This window comes from Thalia democratica, chromosome 3 (assembly GCF_965202585.1).
Source record: "Thalia democratica chromosome 3, ktThaDemo2.hap1.1, whole genome shotgun sequence".
Classification (NCBI taxonomy): domain Eukaryota; kingdom Metazoa; phylum Chordata; class Thaliacea; order Salpida; family Salpidae; genus Thalia; species Thalia democratica.
The window spans coordinates 43,395,408-43,413,993 of NC_139167.1; the positions used below are offsets into that span (position 1 = coordinate 43,395,408).

Consider the following 18,586-nt stretch of genomic DNA (forward strand, 5'->3'; position numbering starts at 1 on the left):
TGTTCTACTGATTATTAACTTAAAGTAATTACTTTTTTGGTTTTTAAAAACCTCATTCTGAGTCAGGAAAGTTTATAATCACTCAGGTTAGTTTTATTGAATCAAAGAGATGCCAAAGAAGCCGATGTTTTAGAATTGTGGAATTTAAACCGAGCAAAATACCCCTATCTCGCAAGCTTTGCAAGGAAAAGTCTGTCTGCACCTCCATCTTCTGTGTATTCAGAACAATTGTTTTCTGAAGCTGACAATTTGTATGAAAAGAAGCGCAATCGCTTACTTCCAAATACCGGGGAAAAGCTTTTACTTCTTCACCACAACTTAGCAAAATAGATATTTTAGTGTTTTTTATTGTTCTTTCAGTTTTAATAAAATTTAAATGTAAATACTGTTCAGAAAATTAGCAAACATACCAGCTACTATTTTTAACTGTTAATCTTAACTAGACATTAATAACATATCATAAACTTTCTTTTTATTAAATTATTTTAGCAGCACATTAATATTTTTTAGTCTAAATATTTTTTAAACTATAATTATTCAAAATTCAAAAGGATAAAGTTAGGTATAACATATTAAAGATTAACTTCACACAATTATACTTGGTAGTTAGTTATATAAAATTGCATTATCGTACATAGTAGTTTTTATACTATTTACATTACAAATAACTTAGAGTATTAAGAATCCGGTTCCAGATCCGGCCGGATTTTAACTTGAAAAAATATCCGGATCCGGTTCCGACCGGACCCGAAATTTTGGGTCCGGTACATCACTAATTTATATCTAATCATGAGATTTTTAAATGTAAATGAATTTTTCTTTATTTTCGTTATTATTTTTCTAATTTTACTGCATTTTTATTAGTTTTTTTGAGGATTTTCTTTTTGTTTACTTTTATCAAATATGAAAAACCTCAAACAAAAAAATGTGTTATAATTAATAATTAAATAGTAATAATTATTTAAGCTAAAATTTTTAAATTCAAATTTGCTCTTTGAACACAACTTTTTTGAGTAAAAAGTGCGAACTTAAGGGAAATACTACTGTTCTTTTTTGTTGTAAATTATAACAACAAAACTTTTATTTAAATAGCTTTAAGACCAACATAGTAAATAAGGTTTATATCCTACTTACAAGGTTGTGAACTTTTTATAGTAAGTATTGTAAAATTTTCGATGAATCGTGACATAAAAATTGTTTTCAACTTATCTTAAATGCCATAACATTTTTAAAAATTTATTAGTTATTAAAGTTTTTCAGAACGATTTTAGTTAGCTTTGTTATAGGTTTATAGAATTTGAATTCCATAGCATTCTTTTTAAACTCTCTTTAAAATTTAAATTTTCAGATTTCTTTTACACATAAAAACAATTTATTTACTGAAGGACATTAGATTAAGAATAGATTGAAAATCTTCAGAAATACCTGGCCGTAAAGTATTTTTTAACTTGAAAACAACTTGTGAAAATAAAATAAAGTTGAATTTAAAAAAGTATCTTCAAAATGATCTTAATTATATTTTTAGTATGCATTAGTAAATATTAAACAAATATTTTTTTACAAACTTGCTTTTAAAGATTTTATTTTAAATAACGCGGCCCACGAAGACTATTCAAACAAGTCTGGCTCGCCGACTAGAAAAGTTGCCCACCCCTACAATAGATGGTTGATAAAATATTGAATTACCTGCTGCAATACCAAACTCTCCTACACCTCGAACATCTTTTACTAGCTTCGTTTCCACAAGATTCGCATCTTGGCACTTCAGAAATAAGAGAATCTAATGCGTCATAGTCGTAAGTGTCAGCCAACCTATACAATTAACACGATTTTAAATACCGTTAGTCTAAACCAGTGGTCTTCAAAGAGTGCACCGGTGCACACGAAATTTGTTTTGGGTGCACAAAACGTTTTGGGTGCACAAAATTTGTTTTGGAGTGCATGAATCGTAACTTAAAAAATTATCTTAAATTTTGAAACTTACACTAGATATTCTAGAGTTGATGATGAAGAGCAAAAAAAAAGGATCTTAGAGGTTTTTAGTAGTAGTATTAAAACTTATACGAGATATTAAGGAAACAAATTTAGAAACTTGCACTAGATATTCTGGATTTGATGATGAAGAGCAAAAAAAAAGGTCTTAGGGGTTTAAAATTTATGGCCATTTTTTGAGAAATATTTGGGAAACCTTGCACTAGATATTACGGGAAATTTGAAACTTTACTATATCATCGCACATCGGGGTATACAGAATTTTAATTTTGCATTTTAGGGTGCACAGATTAAGACTAGCTTGAATACCACTGGTAAACATCATTTCTAATTAAACAAACTATTTATTTTAAAACTATGAATGCCATATAAAAACAAATATTGATTTATTTCACAATAGTAAATTTTTAAATGTTTTGGTTTCTGTATACTTTTATTTAAGTTTATTTTTACTCTTATTCTTAAGATATTGTTTTGATAGTACATATAACTAGATGAAAGATCTTAACAATAAATTATTTGGTCAGGATATAATTTCTTTTGTTTGTTATTTATCTTTTGTTACTGTTTAGGCAAAAAAATAAATAAAATTAGATAAATTATCTGTGGTTCATTGGTTTTAATCTTACTAACTCTGTTCTTAGAACATAATAAAAAAGTATACAAAGTTAACTAAAGTTTTAAAAGAAAACTCAAAATGATTTAATCAGTACAGAAAACATAAAATCAAAAATAAATACTATCAATCAAAATGCTTTTATTGATCCAACTAAGAAAACATATGCCAATAAAGTGAAAATTTACTTGTAGATTTCTAATAAGGCCATATGGATGTTCGACATTTATGAAAAAAAGAAAAACATTGGCTTTTATATGAAAGTTTAAAGTAGATTAAACGTGTGATTTTTATATGATCTAAATTCACAGGTTCAATTTGACCCGATGGAATATCTCAGGTTAGACTGTTCACTAAAACTAGTAGTAATCGTTTCAGCTGCAAGCGGGCTGAAAGTCTGGGGTGGGGAGGGCAATGTTTTTAGTCTGCGGGTCAGATGTGAAAAAGTTAAGTTCTTTGGCGGGCCGGAGCATTTCAATTTTGTTTCTAATTTTCACAAAAATTACTCAATTATTCAATTCATTTCGACCAAATACAAAATTTAAGTGATCTTTATTTTACAAAATATCTATATTGTAAGTTTCAAATCTCCTGTAAATTATATCTTAGACTTTTTTTGCTCTCCATTTCAAATCCAACAATAACTAGTTAAAATTAAAAAAATTGATAGCAGACCAGATTTACAATGCTCGCGGGCCGCAGTTTCACCTTTCACGGGATGGATTCCACTAAAATTTTGTAAACATTGTCGGAACGGTTATTTTCATTCCGCGGGTCGTACGTTGCCCACGCCTAGATTAAGGGGCAACTGCTTAAGATTCGCAGCAGACAATTCTATATGTGTTAGACTACTTAAAGGAGTTAAACTAGTAAGGTATTATATTACCAAGTGCTACATTATAAAAAAAGACACAATAAGTAAGTGATAATCCTTCTATTTTAAAGAAACCAATAGATACAAAATGTAACATTGAAAAATTCTAATTTTCACATACTTGAAACATAATAAAGCACTTTATAGTAAAATTAAGCTTAAATGAATAGTATTTTATGAAATATATAGGTTAAATGAGAATTCAGTTTTTGTCATGAACAAAGAGTTTTTTTTTTATAATTAAATATTGTTTAAACAAAAACTTTATATTAAACACTGAAATAATGAAAACAAACTAACATACGTTTCCTAACAAATACTAATTCAATTTTATTCATATCATTACAATAGTTCTGTAGCTTCTTCCAAGGGAGTTGACTTAGGGTTGTAAAATGTTAAAATCAATGTAACTGGTATAAACTAGTTAGCTATACAACATTTATTCACTTATCCGGCCATGTTGAACAAGATTTTTCTGTAAATATATCCGCATAAGAGTTTTTCCGGATAAGAACAAAAAATATTTTTTTCATAAAATTACACAACTGCTGCAATACATAATAAATAATAAAAGCTCAGCTCCTCTTTTTCTGCTTTAATCTTTAAAGTCGACCTGCTAATACTAAACTGCTCCATTAAAAAAGACTTTGGCCTATTGCTTTTTACCATTTTACGAACTTTTAGTTTATTTTCAATGGTTAGTGAAACTCGTTTTCTTTTTTATTTTGACGTCTTATCCATTTCTAAAACCTGGTATGTTAAGTGTGTCAAACTTACATAACTTATAAACGAAAATAACTGGCATGCACCTCATCTTAAACAAAAAGTGTTAGAATTAACAACTTTTATAATATAGATTGAATTAAAAAAATATATATAAAAGAACTATTATAAATCCATTTTTTTAAAAACTTATAATTTAATCAACTACCAAAAAAACTTTAAATAGAAATCTTTAAATTATATTTTAAACAAACTTATAGTAATAAAAATTAATAACTTACTCACTTAACATACAAAGTTTTTGGATAACTAAACTAGTTTTGAACAAAGTTTGAATGTAAGCTTTAGTAGTATTATAACGTCATAATAATGAACTAAATTGTAGAATTTATAAAATCACTTAAATTTTTTTTACAGCATGAAAGCTTTAAAATTTGTATCACACAAAAATATTTGTATTTATTATTGAACTTTTTTTTTTTTGATAAAACTTTCCGGATAAGTGAATAAGAACTGTACTTTGCACCCATTATCACTTATTTTGAACACGTGCTTAATGTATTAATTTATTTCACTTAAGGCAGTAGCACTCATTCAAGCAATGTAATAAGCATGCAAAGGGTTATTTTTATTTAAATATAAGTTTTAAATATTGAAAAATTAAAATAAATTCTTAGAAAATTACTCTGATTGAATAATTTAAATTTTAGTAACGGATTAACTGTAAAAAATTGATGAAGATGATTAATTTAAAAAGTCTAATATACATTTTAAATAAAATGGTCTATTTCGTTTTTTTATTTGCCTTGTGCTTTTAAAAAATAACCTATTGAACTCACCCACTGACTTTGATCCCTTATATCTCAAAATTTCTTTATTTAAGCGGTAAAAAGTGTCTATTACCTAAGATAAAACTTTAAAAAATTAGATCAATTTTTATAAAACAAGGTGGACCTTCATGACCTTAAAGATTATTCTAACATGTTAGAAGGTGTCGGCAAACTACAAACTGTTAAGCATAAATATCCGGCCTGAGCCGAAAATTTCAGCTTAAACTTTGGTACAATGATTATACTATTTTGTAACAAAAATTAACAAATTTGACTTTGTTTTCATGTAATAGTTATGTTTTAATATTAGTGCTTATTAAATTGTCAAACACGGCTTATCACGATAATGATGTCATGATTAGTAGTATGTAAGTTGATGACTGCAAGTTTTTCAGTTGTGAATGACTAAGGAGTCCTAATAAGGACGAAACCGGTCTCAATCTATCAAGGGCTTGTGGTCTGATGATCGAATTGGTATGATCTAACCTTATGTTAGCTTGAGCTTGTCTCACGGCTTATGAAAGTCCAGGCTTAGCCTCTGTAGACTTTCGCCGATGTTTTTGTTGATTAGACATATTATTTTATCAATATTTTACAAAGTCAGAATTTTTTCCGTGGTAATAGCTATAATAGTTAATTTACACTTTAATATATATTTTTAAAATTAGGCAACATTTTTTAACCAAACTTGGTTTATTATTTTTTTCGATTGTCGTTTTTAAATACATTTAGTAGCTTGTTGATATACTTCTTGATTTGGTCCTACGTGAAGTTCTTCCAATGCAGTATTTTAAAAATATCGGAGAAAGTCTATAAAAGCCTGGACTTACGTGTGTCGTGAGAGAAGCTCAAGTAAACATAAAAGGTCTGAACAAAATCAAGTGCCAAGTGGAAAATATTTAAACGCTGCACAGCAACTAGACAACGCTGACGTCACTAATCAGTGATCATACAAGCAAACAGTAGCTTCATTGTAAAATATAAATAATCGTTTGAATTTTGACAATCGCAAGCTTTTCAATTGCGACTCACTGTTGGAAAACGTTAGAAACAAAAACCGGGTCTTAGTCTACCGAAAACTTGTGGTGTAATGATTGAAGTGTATGATCAAACTTCTATGTAAAATGTGGTATGTCATTATCCGGTTTGCCAAAAGTTTTTGGCAAATTTTCTCCTGGTTTTCAAAATTTCTTCCAGATTTTTAAAATAAAACGTTTCAGGGTCTTTTTTTATTTTATAGTCAAGTTGAAGGCAAAAAACGGTGTTAAATAGAATAACGACATTGAAAAATATCTTAAAGCTTCTTTAAATGTATTTTTTTATTTAATTTTTTTTGATAATGACAAATTTTTTTAAAGTATATCAAAGGGTTTTTGTGCCAAATTAAAATTTTACTACTTAACATGTGTAAATTGTTTAAAATTCCAAGTTTTTTTCAAAATTTCTCAAATTCCAGGTTTTTTGGCAACCCTGTATTATTAAAAATTATGTTATCTAGGATTTTCTAATCTAAGACTAGAACTTGATTAAAGAAAAAATGTTCATTTTTTATACATCATTAAAACTGACCATAATAAGCATCGTATAAAATAATTACAAAATTTAATTATAAAAATAGTTTTAAATTAACGAAAATATATACTCAACAAAAATTAATTTTACTTATAATAACAGTTTTTAGTACGGAAACGCTTTATTAGAATAACGTCGTCTGCTAGGTTAACTCAGGTATATCATTTTACTTAGAAATATGTTGTAAACTTATTTGTACTAATGTATTATAAAAAATCCTGCACTATTCTTTTATTAATAGATTGTTAAAGTTTACCTACATGTCTGTCACACTACAGTCTCCACTTAAAACTTTTAATAAACACTCCTTTTTAAGAAGTATTAAATTAAAATATTTAAAGCTTTCAGATGAATAAAAAAAGCTTTATACATAAAAAAAAACATATTTAATATTCCAACTTATATATAAAATATAATCAATTATAAATATTAAATTTTATTAACAATACAATGTTTTACTCGTTTAAAACCAAACGAGATCTTCAGTTGTTTAAAATCTGTAAAAATTTATATAATAACAGTATATAATTGATCATTCTCCTTTTATTTAAGTTGAGAACTTTGATTGCCATCTTTTAAAGTATAAATTATATAAAATATAACACTGAAATATGTCTACTAAACAACAAATGTCTACAATCGGGACACGTTCAAAATCCACCCGACCAAACTCCACCCAGTCAAATTCGAGAACCGCTTACCGAACGAGGGTAAGGATTAGGGGTAATAGTAATAGTGAAAAATAAATATACAATAAATTAGTAAATAAAGAAAATGTAAAAAAAAGGGGTGGATTTTGATAGTATACCCTACAATCAAATCTCATATACAGATCAACTGTCAAACCTAAAACAAAGTTTTATATAGGTTCGAGATATATTTATTGAATCATAAACATTCACAAACAAAAAAAGACACACAACAGAACTATCTAAGTACATATGTTTTTTGAAAGATAAAAGTATAAATTACAATATAAAATGGGATAAAATAAATAAAACAAGAACAAAATTCAATTCTAAAAGCGGCTGTAATTTACTCACACTGGTAAAAGCATAAAAAGTTGACAAATCTAAATCTATAAATTAAAGTTTAGAAAAAAAAAGCACCATTACTATTAATTACTAAAAAAAATCTGACAAAGGCATCCCAAAATATTTACCAAAACCAAACCGTAGAGACGAACAGCTTATACTAAAATATTTAAAAGGTTCTTCGTTAAGATTTAAATTAACTTTTTATCAAATTCCAACAAAATTTTAACCAACTTTTACCAACAATTACTAAACTTCAAATTATTTTTTTATAATATTGTATCGAAAATGTTGAAAAGTACAGTGCATTATCATCTCGACTTAAGAGTATCACGTCATACTATTTAAAGTTTTTGTATATCTCACGCTAAAAAATTATTATTCTGAAGAAGGCTTGATGCGGTATGCACGTGTAAAGTATTCTCTGCTTTATATATTATATTTGTTGCTCTACTTTGTAAATTAAAAAAAGAAATCTACAGCTTAAGAATCTACTCAAAAAAAGGTTTTTCACTTTTTCTAGAAAATTTAGAAATTTTTAAGAATTTTAACAGACAAAAATTTACATTTTGCATTTTTTTTCTAAAAAAACTGATTAAGCCTGACGCATATGAACTCTGATAGAACACTTTAAACTAGGTTTAAATGAAAACATCATACTGTTAAGAAATATATTCTTTAGACCTGGGTTGCGATTCTCTTAACTACATAATAGACATTCTAAGGTAGGAGTAAGCAACGGCCCACCAATGTCTACATAATTTAAGCAGAATCCGTTCCGAAAAAGGTAAAACTGCGGTCCGCAAAACATGCATATCTGGCCTGCTAAACCAAATTTTGAATCTTACACTAGATATTTTGGAATTAAAAATGAAGAGCAGAAAAAAAGTCTGAAGTACAATTTACAAGAGATTTTTAACTTACATTAAAGTTTAAATAAAAATAGTATTTTGTCGAAATAAATTGGACAACTGAGTAATTTTCGTCAATAAAATTAAAATACTCCGGCCCACTAAGGATAAAATCTTCAATATTTAGCCCGCCGACTAAAAAGTTGTCCATTCCGGCTCTAAGGACTTGTACTGATAAAAGTTGTTTATTAAACTGAATTTAGAAACATTTTCTGTAATAACTTATACAAAAAAAATTTAAAACACAAATAGTAAAATTAATATTTTTTTTAAACCTTTTAGACTGTTCTTTTATTTGTCGTTGAGTTGGATTGAAGTACTTTAGCATTTGATGCTTTGCAATAGCCGTAAACTTTTCTTTATTTTTACAAAGTATTCTGTCACGAATTTCAGGCAATTGTTCAAGAACTAAATCGGAACTAAATGTTTTAAATAATTTAGTTTCACGAAAACTTTATTAAAATAACGTAATTTTACAAAAAAATAATTCTTTAAGCTTTTACCGTAAAGTAAATCGAAAATATTAAAGTAGACTACTTTATTTGAAGATAACAAGTTTAAAAAATTTAAACAGATACAAACTATTTTAATTATAAACAGTTTCTATATTTACACATTAGATAAATACATTAAAACATTGTTTATGTTTTGTAAGTGTTCATTAGTACCTTAAAATCTTTATAAGTTAATTTCAATGCGTTATTAAATGTCAAACATTAAAACTTTAATTTTAAGCAAACTGTTCTTGTTTGCAAACACTTAATTCGATTAAAGGCGGTACGCTACCCATACATAACCAACTATTTCTAGTGTTTCAAAATTTTTACAGACTCTATAGTCTAATTTTTAACTTCTTTTACAATGTTCAAAATATATATAAGCAGCGAAATGCCATTAATCGACTAAAGTATTTGCGTACAAGAAAGTAAAAGTCTGCCTTGTCAAGTAAGCTTGAATGAAACATTTTATAACAAAGGTTAAAAGCATATATATATATATATATATATATATATATGTATGTATGTATCGCTAACATTGTATTAAAAAATAAAATAGTGAAGTTTTTATATAGGCTATAAAGTTACACTGTCAAAAAGTCAAAAACAATTTATCAAATTTAAACTGTTGTTTCAATAGTATAACTATAAATCTACTAGATAATATAGTTTTATGTTATGTAAAAACCTTTAACGTATCATCATAACTTTTAACCAAACTACTTTCATTTAAAGCGAAAAATAGTACAATAATTAATTTTTTTATTTAATAATTAATAAAAATAAGTATTTTTATTAGATAATTTAGTTAAAATTTACTATTGTAGATGATTACATGCGGAAAGAAGTGGTTTAAAGTAAAAAATTAAAAACAAATAAAAATGTAATTTCATCTAAAATAGCAATTGCGAAACAAGGATATAAGTTTTTATTTTAATTATTTTTGTCATTTAGTTTTTTAATGAGTAGTTGCATCAAATTAGATTTCAGTATCTTAATTTTAAGCTATTAGTTGAGTGGATAAATTAATTTCATTTTTAAAAAATAAACTTTTTTGATTTAATTTTGAAGAAGTTTTTAATGAAGAAATTTTTTTTTTAAATTATTTATTTTAATTGCAATCAACTAAACTATTTGGTTGTAATTTACTTTTCTACAAAGAGTAAAATATATACGTCAATGAAACAATGATAATTATGTGTAAAATCTTACTTTATTGCTCTATTGTTAGTCCAAGATAAGCAAAAACTTTACTTTATCGAATACTTTAAACTAATTAGTGTCAAATTACAACTTTGAAAATTAAAAAGTTGCCACAGTTGTAAGAAGTAACTTAAAATATATTTTACTTACTTTGGTGGTGATGTTGTAGTGATTGCAAGCTGCTCTAAAAAACTTCTAAGATCTGTCAAAACTGGCAATTGGTCAACAACAACATCACTTAAAACAGCTCTCAACTAGTAATTTAGTTTTTTTTTTTAATTCTTATTTTTTTAATGTTAAAAGAACAGAACACTATAACTGTTAGATCAACTACGTAGCATGCTGCGTAATTATGCATGTTGAACCCAGGTCAAGAATGCAAAGAACCGTGTCAGGTTTAAACTTGAGCTTAAAACCTGATGTTAAACAAGCATATTTGTAACTTATTGCATGTAAACTGAATGTTAAGGAAGACATTTGCATGACTTAAGATACCAATTTATTGAAATAAACAAAGTTTTTTCCATTTAACAACTTTATTGAGCAATGCTTTCAAAATTTAACTAAATTTCTTTTTGAAACAAAATAAGTACTCACAAGACTAGTTAATCAAACAAAATACGAGTAAACTTAGAAATAATCAGTAAAAAACTATTCAATTTATTCATAAAAACTAAAAAATATAATTAGAACAAAAATGAACTATCTAAATACATCAAGTATAATCGCATCAACTGCTAATAAACTACTTCGTAAACTGCTTATAATTAATTTAAATAGTTTTTAATGGCGTTTCTTAAGTTTACTCGTGTTTTGTTTGATTTATTTAGTTTTGTGAGCTTTTATTTTGTTTTGAAAACGAAACTAGGTAAATTTTGAAAGCATTGCTCAATAAAGTTGTTAAATGAGAAAGTCATTTTTAATTGCAATAAATTGATATGTTAAAATATTGCATTAACAACTTCAGATTTTTAAACGTGAAATTTTAATAAAAACTATTAAAATAGAAAACTACTTTTTATTACCATATCATTAACTAAAGACAAATTCAAAATCTTATATTTCTATTTAATTTCTAAATACAGTATAGATCAACTTAAAAGTTATTTTATGTTTTTAACACAAACAAAGATTTTTTAATGGAACAGTTAAAATATGCATGGCGTCTTTTTTTCACGGGTGTCACTGTTGCACAGATCGTTACTTTTGCACAGCGTCATTTTTACACTGTCGGTAAACTGCGGGAGTAACTATTTTAATAACGTTAAATTTATTTATTTTTATATAATTATAAACATTTGTAAACATATTTGAATATCATTCTGTAGTCTATTTTATTTTTACTTCACAAAAGTCAACCGTTAATAAACAAATATAAATGTAAACTGTTCAAAAATATAAAATATAACTACTCTCGGCGTTTACCCAACCATTCAAAAGTGACGCTTGGTGCAAAAGTATTTACCGTGCAAAAAGTGACGCTATGTGCATATTTGACACCTACCTAGTTTTAGTAGGTTTACTTAAGATACCACCCACATAGCATATAGTTTTTTTTGCTAATTTAAACATTAAACGTAATATTTAAAAATATTTAAAAGCTGTGTAGCTACGCGTATAACTACTGTACCATTAAATAGAACTAAAACTTGTATTTATTGTTTTAAATTACAGTACTTACTTTTAGTAATTGTGTTTTATTGAAGTCATTAAACGAATATTTAACAGAAAATTTTGGCGTCATTAAAATGTAAAGTCCAAGCCATGGTTGAGCTTCTGTTTTCGTCAATGTCATTGCTTCCGGTCCTGATACTTTATTCCATTTTCCATCTTTAAATTTAGTATAGCTTTAAACTGTTACTTAATTTTATACTTAAAAATTGTACAAAAAAAAAAGGTTATCCTAAGAAAATATTAAAAAAACTTTAAAGAAATAAACTCTTAATATTTTTTGTTAAAGCGTAATTAAAAGTTTTAATTATTGTAAATATTTTTTAAGTTTAAACTATACTATATCGATTACAACTAAACTTTTAATTTAAATTGGTCTACAAAAATTAACTTTCAAGAAAACTAATTAAACTTTTTTCAAACAAACTTTTCTTCAAAAATTCTTTTGACAACTTAATTTAAAAAATTCTATTCAGTTTTCTTGTGCTAATTTTTATAAATATTATCTTATAATTAGTTTTTACCTAAAATACTAGGTTCTTTTTATGTACTTTTTTTTTGAGTTATTGTATTTTATTATTTAAATTTTCTGTATATTTATAAATAAAAAAGTTATACGTATTTGCTTTTCGTGGTTCTCCTTATGTGTCATCTTTTTAATCGGATCAGGTTTTGATGCCTAAGTTCAACATTGCTCATTAAACAACAACAATTATAAAATAACTATTTACATTTCAATTAAGAAATGAAAAGATGGTCAATAACTCTATATCTAGTTATATATAAACCGAAATCGTTGAAAACTAGAGAAGTTTAATGTAAAAATAGCAATAAAAAAATAAAAACTACAGAAAATTTTTACTGTGACAGTTGATAAATTATTTTGTTATAACATTCCTAGTAAAAGTATCAAATTATGCTTACCAAAATACTTTGTTATAACATTATTTTCTTTTTTCACCCATGGAGGATTTTGAATGAGTTGGACCAATAAACAAGGAATGTTTAAAGTTTTCATCATTCTTGTTAATACACTCAAAGGTAATCTTAGATAATATTAAATAAGTTTTGTTTTTATATACGCTACAACAAAACATTCATAATAGTTAAGCTTATTTTTAATCTAGTTTTTGTTTTAATAAAACTTATTTGTACTGAAAAGGTCTTTAAAAAAAACTTTGCGTGTAAAATTATTTTTTTAAATAAATTGCAATAATAGAAGCTTTAAAAAACCATGCCCTAAATGTTTTTTCAAATAAAATTAAACTTGAGTTGGTGTGTATTTTAATATTTTATTGTTATATTTAAAGTTCTATAAGGTAAATTAAAAAACTATATGGAGTTCAAAATTTAAGCTTATCGTTTGTTAATAAAGATGCTAGCAAAGCAAGTTCGTGGAAATATATAATAAAAACAATTTTCGCAGTACTTTTCTTTTTTGTTATTGACATATGTATCTGTGTCAATAAACTTAACTCGTTTAAAACACAAAAACATATGTCAGTTCAATAAAAAAAAGTACTGGGCAAATTGTTTTCATAAAACTATATTTACTAGTATTATATAGTTAATTTTTTTATTACACTTTATGGTTTAAATAGCAGTTGGATAAAACAGTACTAAAATATTAAATTAAAAATTAACCTTTCAAGGGCTGCTATGATATAGCGCAGTATAGAAACACACTTGACGGAAATCTCAAAGTCTAAACTTTCTGACTGGTTTTGAAGTTCCTAAATTAAATTGATAGGTTTTGATGACACTTAAAAGCTTGCAAACTACAAACTTTAAAAAAATATTCACACAGTAGGCCCGCAACTAAAATAAGTAACTTTCCTTTGAAAATTTGTGGTCAGAAAGTCAAAGATTCTAATATATTTAGAAACTATTTTTTTCTAATTTGTCTACAACTGAAGTTATGCCAGTTGGAGCGAAACAATTTGAAGGATCAATGCTTTAACCAAATAAAAAATATTTATTATTAAATTAAAAATAAAAAACATTAATGATACTTGTTAATGATTTTTGTAAGATTAAATATATTATATAAAAATTTCATTCTAGGCTTGTGAAAAACGTTTATAAAATCTAGGTAATAAAAAAACCAAAATATGTCTGAGGTTTAAAGTTTTTATAGTAGAGAATTAAACATCTAAAACACAAATAATATCTTATATGAAATACTAATATAGATTTGGAAACGTAAAGGGCTATATTGAACGTTTCTCTAAGCAAAAGTAGAAAATATCACAAGTTATTTTAACATCAAATAAATTCAAAAAGACTTACAAACTAAGGTCTTAAAAAGGTATCTTACAAAACAAAAATTAACAGTATTAATTAAAATTAGGTATTGAATTGGACTGCAGCTTTTAAATTGTGCATTAAAATGAGTTTAATAATTGTGACGAAACTGTTTACTTGCATAAATTAAAATGAATAATATAGATTAAATTGCATTCAAATAGTTGTAGAAAAATCAGAAATTTTTGTTTAACTTTTAGCTATTTTAATTAACTTTTACATGTAGTCATTTGGTTACAAAAAATATATCTATATATTCACTTAGCTTTTGTGTTAAGTATTTTATTACAGCAGTCTTCGACCATTTTAAAAGTTTTACAAAGTAAAATACTTTATAATAAATTATAGGCACACTAATCATAAAAAATATAAACTATCATTAAAAGACACTAATTTTAATGTTTTGAGTGTCTATATAAGTACGTACTAGGAACGGGTAATTCATGTTAAAATAAAATTTTTATAATAGAAAAAGACGAAACAAACGTTGTTAAAAAATAATTTTTCACCTTAGTAAACTAGTTTATATGCACACTACTGTGCAGTGCATAGGTGGACGTCGTGAAGACTACTGTTGTATTAGATCAGGGGTCGGCAGGCAGTTGGTGCTCGCGGTTCAAATTTCAAGTTTTCAAAATCATCGCGGGCCACAGTTTTAGTTTTAGTGATATTTGAATAATCTTTTGGTTTTAGTTTCGGTCACACCAGAGATAGTTTTACTTTTATTCACTTAATTACTTTAAATGAATTTTAGCTACACTTAGAATGCCTATTTAATACATAAATATTTATTGTAATAGAATTTACATTGTTTAATATACTTAAGTCTTAATAAAATATGCACTTCCTTAAAAACTTAATATGTTAAACTTAATAAAATACTTTTATTATTTTACTTACAACCTAACTCTCTATAAAAACCGAGCTTGAAAAACATTTATAGGTCACCTTTATACATTTTTTATACTATGAACCACCTTTTCATATTTAAAAAAATGTTAACTTTAGAAAGTAGTTTTTGCGTCTTAAATAGTTTGCACTCTTTAGAAAATTCAATAATTAGTTAATTAAATAAAATTAAGCTATTTATACTGTAGATAAGCTAAATAAAAAATTTTAGCATAATTAATGCTGGAATACTTTAATAAAATACCTTAGTAGTAATTAATTAGCCTTAACACGGTTGCCACTTTAAAAGCAAAAATGTCTAAATTATATTAAAAGTTTACTATAAGTTAAAATATCTAAAAACTTTCTGTTAATCGAGCTCAAATACATAACTAAGATATCTATATTATAAAAAAGCACAATATGTAAATAGACAAAAAATTACAACTAGGAAATTACACTACAGTCATAAAAACTATTCTGAGAATTCGAAGATTTATTCAAAATTTTTGAAATGAATGTTTCAGATACACCTGAGTTTTTTACAAAAATTTCTGAAACAGCTTTAACCTAGCCTGAATTTAAAAAAATTTCAAACTAGCCTGTTATTATAGCCTAGAAATAACCAAGTTTACTAACAGTGAATTAGTTATATAACTAAATAAATTGTTGTAATTCAGCTTGAATAGACAATTAAGTTTTTAAACATTTTTAACAAAACTATAAAAATTTATTAAGCTATTAATGAATGAGAAAAACCTATTTTTTATTAAGCATTGTAGCAATTCTATATCTGCAATAAAAATACTGCATTTAAAAAGAGCAAATGTGAAATATAAGACGAGCTATAAGGACTATAACATCTTAGTTTGGATTTATTGCGAGAAACGAAAAACAAAACAAATCGCTTAAGTCAGCTTCAACAACGCACATAACTATTTTCAGTAACTACAGACTGATCAGAAAAAACTGTTTAGGCAAGTTATAAAGTAGCAAAAGTAATTACTAAAAAAAAGATACCGTTGATTGTTACAAACTTATTTAAATAAGTTGTGTTTGCGTTAGTAAAATATTTTTTTTTATTACTTCAATATCAACAAGAAGTCGTGTTTAGGAAATGTGAGAAGATTATAAAGCCACATAAACCAAATTAGGATTTAAATAAATCTGTTAAGATGCGAGAACTGATACAACAGATATTGGTAGTTTCAGAATTTTTATTACAGGTGATTTTACTAATTTTGAAATTTTAAAAGAATTTCTAGGTTTAGTTCAAATACAAAGCACAACAATAGGTAAAGACATTTTTAAAGCAAAGGTGCAATGCTCCAATATTAAGTTTTTAAAAAAAAACTTTTTGCTTCTATTTTTAATATTTAATTAAGTTAAAGGTAAAAAAAACTGTCTTAAATAATATAGAAAAATTTAAAAGATACTGTTAAGATACTTTAAATGTGTTTTTAATAAAAAATATTTATATGGTAGATTATTGTGTCAAATCGAATTTTCATTACTTTACATGTAATTATTTTTTTTTAATTTACAGTTTTTTTCATAATTCTCAAATTCATGGCTTTTTCAGATTTTTTAAGTATAAATTGTCAAATTCCAAGCTTTTCCGGGAATTTTTGGCAACACTAATTGTTCACACTTATATGTTTACAATTAGAATAATAATAGTTCAAATTATATCAGCTGAATAACTTTAAATTTAAAATATGTATTAATTCAAACCAATACTGTGCATTGATTAAAACATACATCATAAATTTAATTTACCACTTTTTAAAGCAAAAAAGTCAGTCCGAGTGACCAATACTAGCCTGATATTTTACAATACAAAAAGCAATTCAAGCCAAAAAAATGAGATTTGAAGTCTTCAAATAGTGATAGTCTGAGTGTGTGGCAATTTTTATTTGTTTATTTGATCGAATTCGAACTATTTTGATTAAAAATGTAGAAACTTAATAAATTACCATTTCTCAATCTAGTTTGTATTAAATAGGTAGTTTCAAAAAACAGCAACTGTTTATATTAGTATGCAACGCATAAAAATTATCTTATTTTGCCAAAAAACATAGTTGAAAAACCAAAAAGTATACCTCACAAAAACGTTTTTAATTTATGTCATATATACCAATTTAAATGCGTCTGTACACACTTAGATATTACATGTAGAAACAATAATGTTAGAAAAATATGCATAAACTAAATTTTATCTCACAAGTATTAAATAAAAAGTGGTTTAAAATATGAGCATATTTGTTCATTGGTGTGCAAAGGAATTAATTTAAAATGCAAAGAAAACTTATAAAAAATCAAAGATTTCAAAACCAAAATAAAATTAACTTTATATCTTATTATTAATATTATGTTATTTTAAATGTTTTTGTGTAAACTAGAATATAACATTTAGAAATAAAACATTTGTTATAGATATCTGTTTTATTTAATTACTGTGCATTACCTTTGTACAAAACGGAAAACAAAGCACTTTTTACACTCTTTTTTCAGAAAATAATTTGCTGCTGTAAGAACATAATAAACAATGAACTTTACCGCAAGATCAACAACAACAGCATCCGAGACAATCCTACGACCGGTTTCGTCCTTATTAGGACTCATCAGGCAGGAATAGTCGCGAGAAACCGCTATTGTGATCTTAAACAAGCGGGCTTAAGTACTAAGTACTGAAGCGATCGTTTGTGGGTAAAGTTGAAAAAAATGACACAGCTATATCATTCACAGCTCAACGTCTCAGACATTGTCAGCTTGTTGTGAGATTGTAGTCTGCGCTCGTTTGATCAGTTTTAGCCAATATTTATTTCGGCCATCATCAACAATGTTGAGATGTTTTATGCCATCGATAATAAACAATGAACTTTACCGCAAGATCAACAACAACAGCATCCGAGACAATCCTACGACCGGTTTCGTCCTTATTAGGACTCATCAGGCAGGAATAGTCGCGAGAAACCGCTATTGTGATCTTAAACAAGCGGGCTTAAGTACTAAGTACTGAAGCGATCGTTTGTGGGTAAAGTTGAAAAAAATGACACAGCTATATCATTCACAGCTCAACGTCTCAGACATTGTCAGCTTGTTGTGAGATTGTAGTCTGCGCTCGTTTGATCAGTTTTAGCCAATATTTATTTCGGCCATCATCAACAATATTGAGATGTTTTATGCCATCGATAATAAACAATGAACTTTACCGCAAGATCAACAACAACAGCATCCGAGACAATCCTACGACCGGTTTCGTCCTTATTAGGACTCATCAGGCAGGAATAGTCGCGAGAAACCGCTATTGTGATCTTAAACAAGCGGGCTTAAGCTGACAATGTCTGAGACGTTGAGCTGTGAATGATATAGCTGTGTCATTTTTTTCAACTTTACCCACAAACGATCGCTGCTGTAAGAAGAAAGTTATTATGAAATCGATAAAAAAAACCTGGTAGAATGCTAACC

At 26.4% G+C, this 18,586-nt stretch overlaps 1 protein-coding gene across 1 annotated transcript in view; it reads right to left on the reverse strand.

Annotated features, from left to right (window-relative positions):
- The window catches only part of LOC145831771 (zinc finger MYND domain-containing protein 10-like), a 55,371-nt gene that overhangs the window by 17,640 nt on the left and 19,145 nt on the right, over positions 1-18,586 (reverse strand). Inside the window, exons 5-10 of the mRNA XM_082939100.1 lie at positions 13,568-13,656; positions 12,848-12,969; positions 11,934-12,082; positions 10,403-10,506; positions 8,828-8,971; positions 1,687-1,812 (exon numbers count right to left, since the gene is read on the reverse strand). Coding sequence (XP_082795226.1) covers positions 1,687-1,812; positions 8,828-8,971; positions 10,403-10,506; positions 11,934-12,082; positions 12,848-12,969; positions 13,568-13,656 — 734 coding nt within the window. The remainder of the gene's footprint in view (positions 1-1,686; positions 1,813-8,827; positions 8,972-10,402; positions 10,507-11,933; positions 12,083-12,847; positions 12,970-13,567; positions 13,657-18,586) is intronic.